Here is a 12,137-nt window from a genome sequence, read left to right on the forward strand (position 1 = left end):
AGAGAGAGAGAGAGAGAGAGAGAGCACTTCCCAGTAATCCAGATAAGAGATGGTGAAATGATTGTGCCAAGACACTGAACACAAAGAGACTGAGGGGAGGAATGGGCCGCTGACTAAGGCAAAAGAGCCCAGGCGAGGAGGAAGGAGGAGGAAAATAAGGAAAAGTGTAGAAATCAACGACAATACGGATGAAAAAAGAGAGAGAGAAAGAAAGAAAAGGTAAAGAAAGAAGAAGGAAGAAAAGGGAAGAAGTCCACAAGGGAAGGAGAATATACAACCTCGCAGCAAGAGGATAGATCAACAAGAGAGACAAGAAGAAAGGGAAAAATGGAGAGAAAAACAACTAAGAGCAAATGGTAAGAATTGCCCAGCTAACCAAGTATGAATAGGAGGAGGTAAGCAAGGCAGATGGACAGGGGAACGAAGAAGAGGAGGAGGAGGAGGCAGGAGGAGGAGAGGAAGAAAGAAGAAGACGACGCAGCAAGAAAGGCCAGAAGAAGCGACTGGTGGGTGGAGGGTCACGCACCGTCGAGTCCGCTGGCGGTGACGGACTGGCGTTGGTAACCTAATGGACGCCCCTCCCTCCCCCTCCCACACCACCCACAGCCTCCCCACGCCCACCCGTCCGCCCCCGTCACACCCACCACCACCAGCCCGCCCCCGTCACACCCACCACCACCAGCCCGCCCATCAACTGCTCTGCTCTCTCTCTCTCTCTCTCTCTCTCTCTCTCTCTCTCTCTCTCTCTCTCTCTCTGCGGTGGATGCTTGTGACGGTCTTGTATACATTGGAGAAAGTTGCACCTTGATCAGTAAGAGCATCGTTCCCGCCTGCTTGCCTGCCTGCCTGCCCGCCTGCCTTCCTGCCTGCCTGCCTGCTCCCCTGCCCGCCTGCCTGACCTGCCGCTGATGGATCTTCTCCTCGCATTATAACTGTGTCCAGAAAATTGAGCTTCAGTTCACCCGAGATCAAGAGATGTGAAGTCGCATATCCGCGTCTATATTTAGAGATTCCTAAGTCGCTTCGCTTTAATTTGTATTGTTATAACAAATCACTGTCAGCCTGACATGACAGGGCTCAAGTAGGCGAAAAAATGAATTGATATGAACACCCGTTTATTCAGGTATCGACTTACTAACTTGATGAGGTGACTTGAAAGATTTCTGCCTCATATTTTTTCCCGTCTGTCTCTCTTGCGGGATTTTGCCCTGAGGAGAAATCAACCTCGTCTCGCACCAGCTGCTTGCTTTCTTTCCTTCCTCATATTATAAAGCCACGTCAGTCCACACCTCCCTCCAGGTGACGCCTCTCGCTTCTTGTTTTATCGTGCACCAAGTAAATGATGGTGTTTACTTGACGTTTGCCCTTTTTATTGTCTGCAGCTGTTAGGAATGTGAGCGAAGGATCATCATCAGTTTGATTTCTGGTTCTCAGACTCCGGGAGGTAGAAAGTTGCCAGTCCCTGCCGCCCTTGTGCTTGTTGTGCGGCGTGTTCCATATGTTGTCTCGGGGGACGAGTGCTCCGTGGCCGGGGTCAGCAGTATTACCCCCAACCCGCTTGTTTATCGTCGCCGTGGATAACTGTTAACTCTAAAATATCCAGGATGAGGGGAGGTGGCCCGGGGAGGAGGGTCGCGGGGTCAGGGGGTCGGCCTGACTGACGCCCGCCTCCCCCACCTCACCTCGCCTCACCTTGTTTTCCCGCTCATCGTCTCCACGCTGTAGTTTTATGTACGATTTTACGACTTTGTTTTGCCCTCTGAGTTTTACCACTTGAGCTGTTTATTTAGCGAAGATGTGTGTTCCTCCGTCAGGCGGGAGGGTGAGAGAGGGCGGGAGGCTGGGCCGTTGGGGCGAGAAACACTAAATATTTCATCATTACCGAAACCCTTATAAAGATTTTCTCGACCCTCCGTGAACACTTTAGAGAAAAATCATTTTAAGTTAGACTTTTCTTCGTTCGGGTTAACTTTTCTTCCGTCTTTATATAGTTTTTGGACACATTTCTCTGTTGGTAATTATTATTTTTGGCCCTTGCAGCCGTATATTTATTGCGTATATATATTTTTTCTTCTTTCCACACCGGGGTGGTTTTTCACTCATGGGGTTCCTTTTCTTTCCTCTCTCTTTTTTAGTCCGAGCTCTCCTCAGAGTGTATTTCTCCCGTTTTAAAGGTTTTCCGTCGTTTCAGTTCATAGGAGCCGCGTCGGGTGCGAAGGCCATTACAGGACTTTAATGCACCGTAGGAGAAGGTCGAGGGGAGGCTGAATTGGCACAGGTGTTAACTTCTTTGTGTCGTTTGACCTCACGCGGAGTGTTGAGGGCACAGGTCTGGGAGGACAAGCGGGCGAGCCTCCCTCCGCCTCCCACAAGCGGCGCCCGTCACCACCACACTCCCGCCGGCGCCCCACGGACATCAGTATTCCCGCCGCGCCTGATCTGCTGGCTCGACCAATGCACAGCTGACTGCCCTCTTGACCTTACTCCGTCATCCCAGTCCGCCGGCTTGTTTAAGCCTTCACTTTTTATCATTTGTCTTTGTCTCAGTGTTCAAGTTCAGCGGAGTCGATCAAACACATTTTCATTGGTAAAAAGAAAAGATTTTTTTTTTTTTCGCTTCACCGTCTATGTGTTCCATTCCTCTCCTTCCCTCCTCCGAAATCTCTCAATCCCCACTAATGGTTCTCTCCCTTCTCTCCACGCTGCAACCTTTTCCTCTTTTCGTCCCTTTCTCCCTCATTCCCACAAGACCCCACATCTCCTGCCCTCTGGATATCTCCTCCCTCCCTCTCTCCCTCCCCTGCCCTCCGCCTTCCTCCGGCCGGTGGTGGTGGTGGTGGTGGTATGGCGCGCTCCCTCGGTCCCTCCGCGGCCATCGACGGAGTGGACGGCCTTACGCTCAATAGATGCCTCCACTTCATTAACAACTTCCTGACCTAATGTCTCTGTTTGTCGCAGGATCTCCTCACACTCAGGCCTGGATTGGTGATTGGCGATTGTGGGGAGGATTAGCGTTTTTCCACAAGCCATCCCCACCCAAACCATACCTAGCCCCACCTGACCCCACCCACCCAGCCACCCAGCCCGCTACCCTCGCCTGTTCTGGGGTCCAAGTGAACTGTTGCCGCCCGATTGGGTGGACTGGATCAGTCAGCAATTAGGGAGCGGCCCAATTTATTTTTATTGAATTGTAACAGCCCACTATTGTCCCCTTGGATGCCCCTGGACTGCCAAGTGCCTGGTGAGGACATGCTCCGCTCCTCCGCTCCTTCGCCTTGTAAAAAGAACAAGGAAAGGGAGAAAAATACATAGATAGATAGAAAAATATTTCGGCGTGAGGTGGAAGAGTGTAAGGGCGTAGATATTTGGGGACCTTGTTAGTTTTTCGTGGGACCATTGTGTGTGTGTGTGTGTGTGTGTGTGTGTGTGTGTGTGTGTGTGTGTGTGTGTGTGTGTGTGTGTGTGTTTGTGTGTGTTTGTGAGTGCTCCCTCGTCTAGCACAGCCCGTCCTCGTCCTCGTTCCCGTCCTCGTCCCGCGCCGCCATTCTCCAGGCAACACAACCATTCCCAGCATAAGCTATTAGTATCATCGTTCACTGCTACTTACGACCGCCATCCTTCCCGCATAAGATACGACCACATCATCCCCCACCAGGACCTGCCACTATGCTCCTCCCCACGCCCCACCCACTCCCCTCCACCACCACCACCACCACCATCACTACTATTCCTCTCCTCCCCCTCCATCCCTTTCTCTCATCCCTTCACGTCTCTTCAGTCCCAATCCCTTCTCTCTCTCTCTCTCTCTCTCTCTCTCTCTCTCTCTCTCTCTCTCTCTCTCTCTCTCTCTCTCTCTCTCTTTCTCTCTCTATCTCTTTCTCTCTCTCACCCTTCTCCTCATTTCCCCTTCTCTCCCTTCCGGACGTGTCAGCTCTCTTTTTTCTTCTTTATCTCCCTTATTTTTTTTCTTGTTCTCATTTCAGTTCTCGTTCCATATATTTGTGCTCTTCTCTTCCTTCTCTCGCATTTTCACTGCCGCCACCACCACCACCACCACCACCACCATCACCATTAATCGTTGTGCTAAGAGGGTGTTACATTTTCTGGGACCATCGTTACCATCATCATCATTATCACTGTCATCATCATCATCATCATCATCACCAAGGAGGCAAACATGAACATACATACTAAAATAACAAACAACGACTACAGCAGCCGCTCCTCACGCCGTCACAGTAGCAGCCGTATAGCCGTCACGACCCTCTCAGGAGCACTGCCACATAATGCACGGGTCAAGTTTAGCCAAGTCCGGCAGACGGCTTATATCCTTGAGACCAAAGTTTGTGTTGAGCGAGACAGCCGTGCATCACCCTTCCCCCGCCACGACGACCCGCCGAGGCCAGCCGAGGAGCTCCTCTAGTGAAGTCCATCTCCACTAATGGAGCACGAGGAGCCACCACGCGGCGCGGCGCATAAGGCGCTGTGAATAACACTGTACAAAGTGGGCTGCAACTGACTCCAAAGGCCTTAAAGTGGCGGCGGTGGGAGAAGCATTGTCATTGCCGCTGAGTGTCTGGACTCAGTGCTGCTGCCATAATAGGTGATCATATACCACACACACACACCCACTGTATTCATACTTAAAACGCTAAAAACATACAAGCAACTACAGCAGTAATAACATCCCCACCAGTAGCACCAGTAGCAGCAGCAGCAGCAGTAGCATCAGTAGGAGCAGCAGCAGTAGAAGCAGCAGCAGCAACGCCACGGCCACAATTAGGTTCATTACTGTTTACGAGCGGGCGCTCCACCGCCTCCCTCCTCCGGCGCTCCAGGATTCCAGATCTTGGAGGCACTTACGGGCGAGTCGCTCCCCTGGGCCGCATCCTGGAGCCTCCCCCGTCGTTTGCTCGCGGCTCCAGTCAATCCCTCACTGACAGACGGCGCCACCACTTCCAGACCTGACCTGGAAGCCGATAATATGGAACCTGAGATCTTCCACCAACGCCTCTCTTGATTCCGCCGCCCCTCATCGCCCCCACTCCCCCACCGCCCCCTCCGCCCCCCGCCAGCCAGCGTTAGTGCTCCTCTGTGTGCTAATGAAGGCCTAGGACGGGTCGTATTATGGCGGTCGACGATTATTTTTTCCTTACTTTCGTACCGCAGCACCAGCATTGTGACGACTCTCCCCAAATTGGCGGGATGACTTACTTTGATGAGCCTGGCGTACTACGGCTAATTTTAGCGCGTCGTGCTATCACTTTCTGGAGAGAGCAAGATTTTTTTTTCTTCTCTCTCTTTCTCCCTCTCAATTCGCTTTTCATTTGCTGATGGGATTGTTTCCTCTTGCTTACTTTGCTTCTCAAATGGCACTGGTACCTCACATGAATGAGTTGTAATATGAGAGCTGTAAATCTCGAGAAACACACGACACACTCAGACCTCCAAATGCCAACACTGTAATACCAATTTTCTCTCTTGGCTTTAATTCTTTGTTCAGGAGACGATACGTACTTGCATAATGAAAAAAAAATGGATGAGGGGTTGCAAAAATTTGGAAGAAGGTAATGGTAGGAGAGAGAGAGAGAGAGAGAGAGAGAGAGAGAGAGAGAGAGAGAGAGAGAGAGAGAGAGAGAGAGAGAGAGAGAGAGACAAAAAAATACAAGAAAAGGGGACCTGATGAGAGAGAAGAGCTGAAAGGAAGGGCAAGAAGATAAGGAGGAGGAGGAAGAGGATGAGGGGGAGGAGGAGGAGGAGGAGAAGGAAGAAGATCGTGGTTCATTTGGTGAGCATTTGCCAGGTTGCGCCGGAGTTAGAGTCCCCTGGAGACCTGCTCACATTTGGCTTATTGTTAGGACGCCCCGGCCCCACCTCACCTTACCACGCTACTCCCCTTAATGAAACACCGCGTACACACACTGCCGGAGACGCTGCCGCAGCCTCCACGTTCGTGCTTCTGTTCCTTCCTCGCTCGTGTGACGTCTTTGAATGAATCTGCTTAGGTGGCGATGTTTTGGAGGCCCGCTCTGGAACTTCCTTTATTCCCAGAGTTATTCAGCGCCCTCAGTGAAGTCTGCTTAGGGTGAACTCGGAGAATGGTGCATCTGGAGCTGAGTTCACCCTAGGGAGTTAGGCTGAGATACTTGACCTTGCTGGAGAGGGTGCTTAGACTAACTTACCTTGTGGGTCGAGGAAGAGACGGGAACAAAGGAAGAGGGGAGAAGAAGAAGGGCGTTTATTTCAGCTCAGAAGAAACATTACCCAACGAGGAAGCTTATGGTATTGCTATTTCTTTTTCTTTCTTCTTCTTTTTTTACGTTCTCTTTCTCTCTTTCTCACTCTCTTTCTCTCCTTCTTCCTCGCGGTTAAGCATACTCGTAATATTTATACAGGAATTTGTAAGAGAAAGTGTGGCTGTGAAAACACTTAAAAAAACAAAAAAAAATACAAGGCTCTCATAAAGACAAGGGCGCACATCCCCACACCTCCCAGCCGGCGCCTTGCCAACATGCCATCACAACGCCATAACATTACCCAGAATCACCTGTAAATCCGGGTACACAAAAACTTTTATTCACCGCCGACGCCCCCTGAGCTAGCGCCTGAGCCTCCCGCAGCCTCCCACCACAATGAGGAGACTCGTCACCAATGATCCCGATTTGTCAGGCCAGAGAGGATTGGCGACTGATGTGGCTTACTTGGCGGCCCGAAGCTTTATTACAGGAGAGCCTTGCCGGGGATGCTGTGGCTCGATTTTTCCTCGCTGATACCCGGGAGAGAGAGAGAGAGAGAGAGGAAAGGTAGTGCGTTTGTGTGTGTGTGTGTGTGTGTGTGTGTGTGTGTGTGTGTGTGTGTGTGCATGTGTGTGTGTAGAAGAGGATCAGATCATTTGCTCTTTCCTCGCTTTCTCGATGTGTCGCAGTTTTATTTCGCGTCGTCGGGATCTTTTTGTCGCCTGGGATGAGAGGTATAAGGTGCTGTATACCCTCCACCCCCCTGCTACCCGCCGCCCGCTGCCCTCTTTTCCGCGGGTGGGGAGGGCAAGGCAGCTAGGGCGTAGTTCATGCTTAATGGGCGGCGGGCGGCGGGTGTCCGTACCCTCTCATTATGGTATTTTTCTCCATCCAACGCGGTTTTCAATGAGTTTTCGCCTTGTTCCGAACGCTGAAAGGATGTTATTATATATTTTTGTGGGCGTTATAGGCGAGGCAATTTAGGCATTAAGAGACACGGCTGGTAACGAGGACTTCAGGAGGAGGAGGAGGAGGAGGAGAGTAGGGGAGGAAGGAGGGAGGGAGTTTTGTTCTTGCTTACCTCCTCTGTCTTGTTCCTTGTTCTCCTTAATGGTTGTCTTCCTCACCCACCACAACCACCACCACCACCACCACCACCACCACCACCACCACCACCACCATCAACAGCGACACTAAAACATGATATGAAGAATGTGCTAATTTTTGTGGTTCATCATCTCCATGGAGGCGCCTAGACAAGTGATAACTACCTCTCTCTCTCTCTCTCTCTCTCTCTCTCTCTCTCTCTCTCTCTCTCTCTCTCTCTCTCTCTCTCTCTCACGATGACTATTTTCAAAGGCTTTAGTCGAAAATACACTTATTTTAAGAGTATTTTTTATAGTTCTGGTGATGGATTAACAAGAGTTCTAGTTTATCATAAGGAGAAAATGCGCTATTCGTCTATGGGGACTTGAAAAATTGACGTGGTAAACAGGCAAAGCGTTTCTGAATACGGCCGTTTCTCTCTCTCTCTCTCTCTCTCTCTCTCTCTCTCTCTCTCTCTCTCTCTCTCTCTCTCTCTCTCTCTCTCTCTCTCTCTCTCTCTCTCTCTCTCTCTCTCTCTCTCTCTCTCTCTCTCTCTCTCTCTCTCTCTCTCTCTCGCTCTCACCACTTGAGATCGCAACTGTAGAAAAAAAAAGGCGGGAAAATCGTAATGAATAACAGTGACGCGCGGTGGTGAATGACGAGACGCGAGCTGAAGGGAGAATCAAAGGGCACCGCTGTTTGGACAAGTGCTGGAGTTAATTTAGGGCGATGAATAGGGTGATTCGGCGTAGTTGGGTAGAGGGAGTAGTCTGGGAGTGAGTTGGGAGGAGGTGGGAGGGCAGCAAGGGTAGGAGGGACTATAGTGTATGTTGGTGGGTGTTTGTAAGTAGGTGGGTGGGTGAGTGGAAGGAGTGAGTATAGGAGTGAAGGATGGCTGGTTAAGAGTTTTTTTTCTTTTTCTTTTTCTTTTTTTTTTAATTATTCGTTGGGTTAGTTAAGGAAGGAAGGGGTTTATATAAGGATGGGGTGCTGGTTCTGTTTTTTTTTTTCTGTTGCTCTCTCTCTCTCTCTCTCTCTCTCTCTCTCTCTCTCTCTCTCTCTCTCTCTCTCTCTCTCCGTGGTCCTCCGTGGTGTGGACGCTGCAGGTACCCGCCGTCGGTCGCCGTTATTAATGAGTATAGGTGCTCTCGATCGAAAATTAATTAGCACTGAATGATGCCTCTCTTGACCTCGGGCTTGTCAGAGAGAGAGAGAGAGAGAGAGAGAGAGAGAGAGAGAGAGAGAGAGAAGAGTGGAAAAAAAAAGACAGGCTACACGAGAAATTAATTAAGGATGAATGATGTTGAAGAATCTCCCGCCATGTCGAGTGTTTTGCTTTTGGTCTAAGATTTTTTCTATCCCAATTGACAGGAGAGGTTGAGAAGAGGGGAGATACGGGAGCGGAGGGGAAGGGATGGGGAGGAGTAGAAATCCTGAACCGTGGGTGTGAGGGAGAGATGAGTGAAGGACAAATTAAGTCACGCTCTCTTACACGACAGGCAAAGCTGAGTGCATTTGACTTTGGCAGCGACAGAAATAGTTACAAACAGCGACACGAGAGGGCAGGGAGAGCAGTGTGAGCAGCGTGGGGCGTTAGTAGGAACTTGAGTGGAGGCGGGGAATGAAGAGGGGTTACTGAGGGGGCTGTGGGAAGAGTGAGGGAGGGAAGGAGAGTAATGAGTTTGCCACGGAAGTTTTGGCGTCGAGTAAAACCGCTTCGTCACCACCGCCATTAATAACACTGATAATAGGATAATTATCAGGAGTTAGTTAGGTGGCCTTGTTCCGGGTGTGGTGCAGCGTCTCTGTGTGTGGTGTGACGTGGCTGCTGGCGTGGGGTGGCCTGCGAGGGTGTGGGGTGTGGGTGAGGGTGTGGCGTGTCAGCTGAAAGGTTCGTCTTCAAACAGTGAGGTAATGAGATGGAGTGAAGGACAGTTTGAAATGCATGTACTGGCTGCGAGAGCAATGCTTAATGTTTAATTCAACAGCCAGACTCAGGGCGGTTCTTTATGATATTCTTCCTCGTTTAGCATTTTGGTTGTCGCGTCGATGCCATAAGCTATTGTTGCGGCGTTTGCATATGTAAATATTCAACAATGCCGTATTACAACCAGCGCTCCGAGGCCCATTAATATTACGAGAGATGTCGTCTGGCCACCTGCACCACTGTCAGTTGTCTCCGACCCCGCTCTGTGCCGCCTCCCTTATGCTATCGCCCCTTCCATCCCTCCCTTCTTTCCTTTCTCCCTCTCTTACTCCCTCCATCTGTCCCCTTCCTCCCGTGGACTATGACATCCCCAGGCCCCGTCTTCCTTTTCCAAACCCCTGTCGCACCCGATCCACGTATACGACAGAGGCGATGGCACCGTTTTTTATGTGTACTGTCGCATCTATTACGGAACCCCTGCCCGCCCCGGCCTCTCGTCCTCAGTCGCCCTCCTGATAGATTCGGCAATTTTGTCTCCTCGTTGTTGCTGTTGCTGGTGCTTCTGGTGCTGCCATAACGTCAGAGGTTGGCTTTATGTGCCGAGGGAGGCTGGCAAAGGTCAGTGCGGACAGAAGCCATCAGGGAAGGGGAGCGACGGGCCCCGGCTGGTGGACGGAGAGGCTGAAGGGCTGAGGTTCGCGTAGAAGGACGGTAGAAGGGCGAAGGGGAGATTATCCTGATGGCCAGAGTAAACTTTAGGGAGGTAAAGCTGAGTGTCGCGGGTGAAACAGGCGCCGTGAGAAGTCGGTTCGCTTTCTTTTGCTTCCTCCAGCCAGCTCTAAGCTTCCACAAATGGGTCTATATCAGCGGCGCGATTCTTGGCGACCTTAGTGAATACGTAAAGGTCTGGTGAATATGTGTCGCCTCAGCCCTCACACAGCCGCCTTAGCACTCCTTTGGGCCGCGCTCTCCTCCCCCCGGGGAAATGACCCTCACTCTCCCCGCCCTGATGTTACTGCTCCAGCCTACATTACATTACTCTTCCTGACTACTGCTGGCCTGCCTTGCTTTAACCTCGGAGGCGACGGTGACTTCTCGACGTGTACCACTTTGCCTAAGACCTTCGATGGACGAGCTGATGCATCCCTCCTCGCTAAAGTGTTGGGGTCCTGTGAGGAAAAAGATGTGTGCATGGTTATGGCTCGTCCCTCCTTGCTCCCTGGGCCGTCAGCTGCCGGTGATCGCGATCGTTTATCGACTTCACGCGTTTAACTGTGTGGCAGTGTGACGCTGAGGGCTGGCGATGACAGAGCAGGAAGTCAGGTGTGTTTAGAAGTGCGGCAACTGGTGGGGATGACGCTAGCCCACGGAGGAAGCAAGGCTGATTAGTGGAGCGTCACTGTCAAAGGGGTGAGCAAGAGGTCGAGGCTCGCAGACACAGGGTATAGGTGACGCTGCCCTGCTATTCGCACTACATCGCCTCAGAAGAGTGACGGTAGAGGAAGTTCAGTAGAATGTTCATATACGTACATCACTGACGTTGCTTTGGCATAAATCATATAAAATTCAGGATATTCAGTATGAAACTTCTTTTTTATTACTTTCATTTTTTTTTACTTTCATCTTTATTTTTTATTTGATTTATTCTATTTCATTTCTTCCTATTTTTTTTTTTTCCTTTTTTCCTTTTCCTTTTTCTTTTTTTTTCTTCTTCTTTTTCTTTTTCTTTTCTTTTTTTTTTTCTTCTTCTTCTTCTTCTTCTTCTTCTTCTTCTTCTTCTTCTTGTTCTTCTTCTTGTTCTTCTTCTTGTTCTTGTTCTTCTTCTTTTCCTCTTCCTCTTCCTCTTCCTCTTCCTCTTCCTCCTCCTCCTCCTTTTCCTCCTCCTCCTCCTCCTCCTCCTCCTCCTGAAGGCCCCAATGACGAGCAGACTCGTGCTTATCCCATTTTTTCTGGCTGGGAGTGAGGGTTTTCAGGTCCGTGAAAGGCTTGGAACCGGTACCCACTTGACACTCCAAGGCGGCCTTTCAGGGCTTGATGGACCTTATTACTTCACTATAGATTAATGACACTGCGAAAAGGGGAGTTTGATCAAGCCTTTACGCTAATGAAGCGCCAGTGTACCCCTTTGGTCATCAGGTTAAACCAGCATTGTGGGCGACCCGAGGGCCGGGCTGCGTCATTAGTGGTAATTGGGTTTTGGCGGCGACCGGGTCCTAATAACTTTCTAATCGTCGGGTCGCCGGAACTCAACGGAGTGATCAGGCCCGGACAACCTCAGCCTCCGCAGGGAGAGCGCTCGCTGCCTGCCCGGCAAAGACATTAGGGAATACTTTTGTTTCTTTCTTATTTCTCAGTGTGCATATAAGAGAGTGAAAGAAGCTTGCTGGTGACGCCCTCACTGACTGTGTGAATTCTTGCTGGCTCTGAAAATTATCTGAAAGGAATGTGTCTGATGCCTTAAAAGCATACATACATGTATCACAATGATCATACACACACACACACACACACACACACACACACACACACACACACACACACACACACACACACACACACACACACACACACACACACACACACACACACACACACATATATATATATATATATATATATATATATATATATATATATATATATATATATATATATATATATATATATATATATATATATGAGAAAAGATCTTTATTTTCTAATAGTGCATAATTATATGGTTTTGTTGGTTGATGTGTGAGTAACCCACGACTGTTGTGTTGCAGGGGAGGAGTGCGAGGGCAAGGAGCCTGGTGTGGACGGCGAGGTGGGGGATTCCCCGAGTTCCAGTCCCAGACATCGCAGGTAAGACAGAAATCAATCATGTTTTGCCGTTGAAATAAAATTTG

The 12,137-nt window shown here is 50.0% G+C and overlaps 1 protein-coding gene across 1 annotated transcript in view; it reads left to right on the plus strand.

Moving 5' to 3' along the window:
* Window positions 1-12,137, plus strand: part of LOC123517014 (protein tiptop-like) — a 393,963-nt gene that overhangs the window by 374,776 nt on the left and 7,050 nt on the right. Inside the window, exon 2 of the mRNA XM_045276831.1 lies at window positions 12,015-12,093. Coding sequence (XP_045132766.1) covers window positions 12,015-12,093 — 79 coding nt within the window. The remainder of the gene's footprint in view (window positions 1-12,014; window positions 12,094-12,137) is intronic.

Source organism: Portunus trituberculatus, chromosome 41 (assembly GCF_017591435.1).
Source record: "Portunus trituberculatus isolate SZX2019 chromosome 41, ASM1759143v1, whole genome shotgun sequence".
Taxonomy (NCBI): domain Eukaryota; kingdom Metazoa; phylum Arthropoda; class Malacostraca; order Decapoda; family Portunidae; genus Portunus; species Portunus trituberculatus.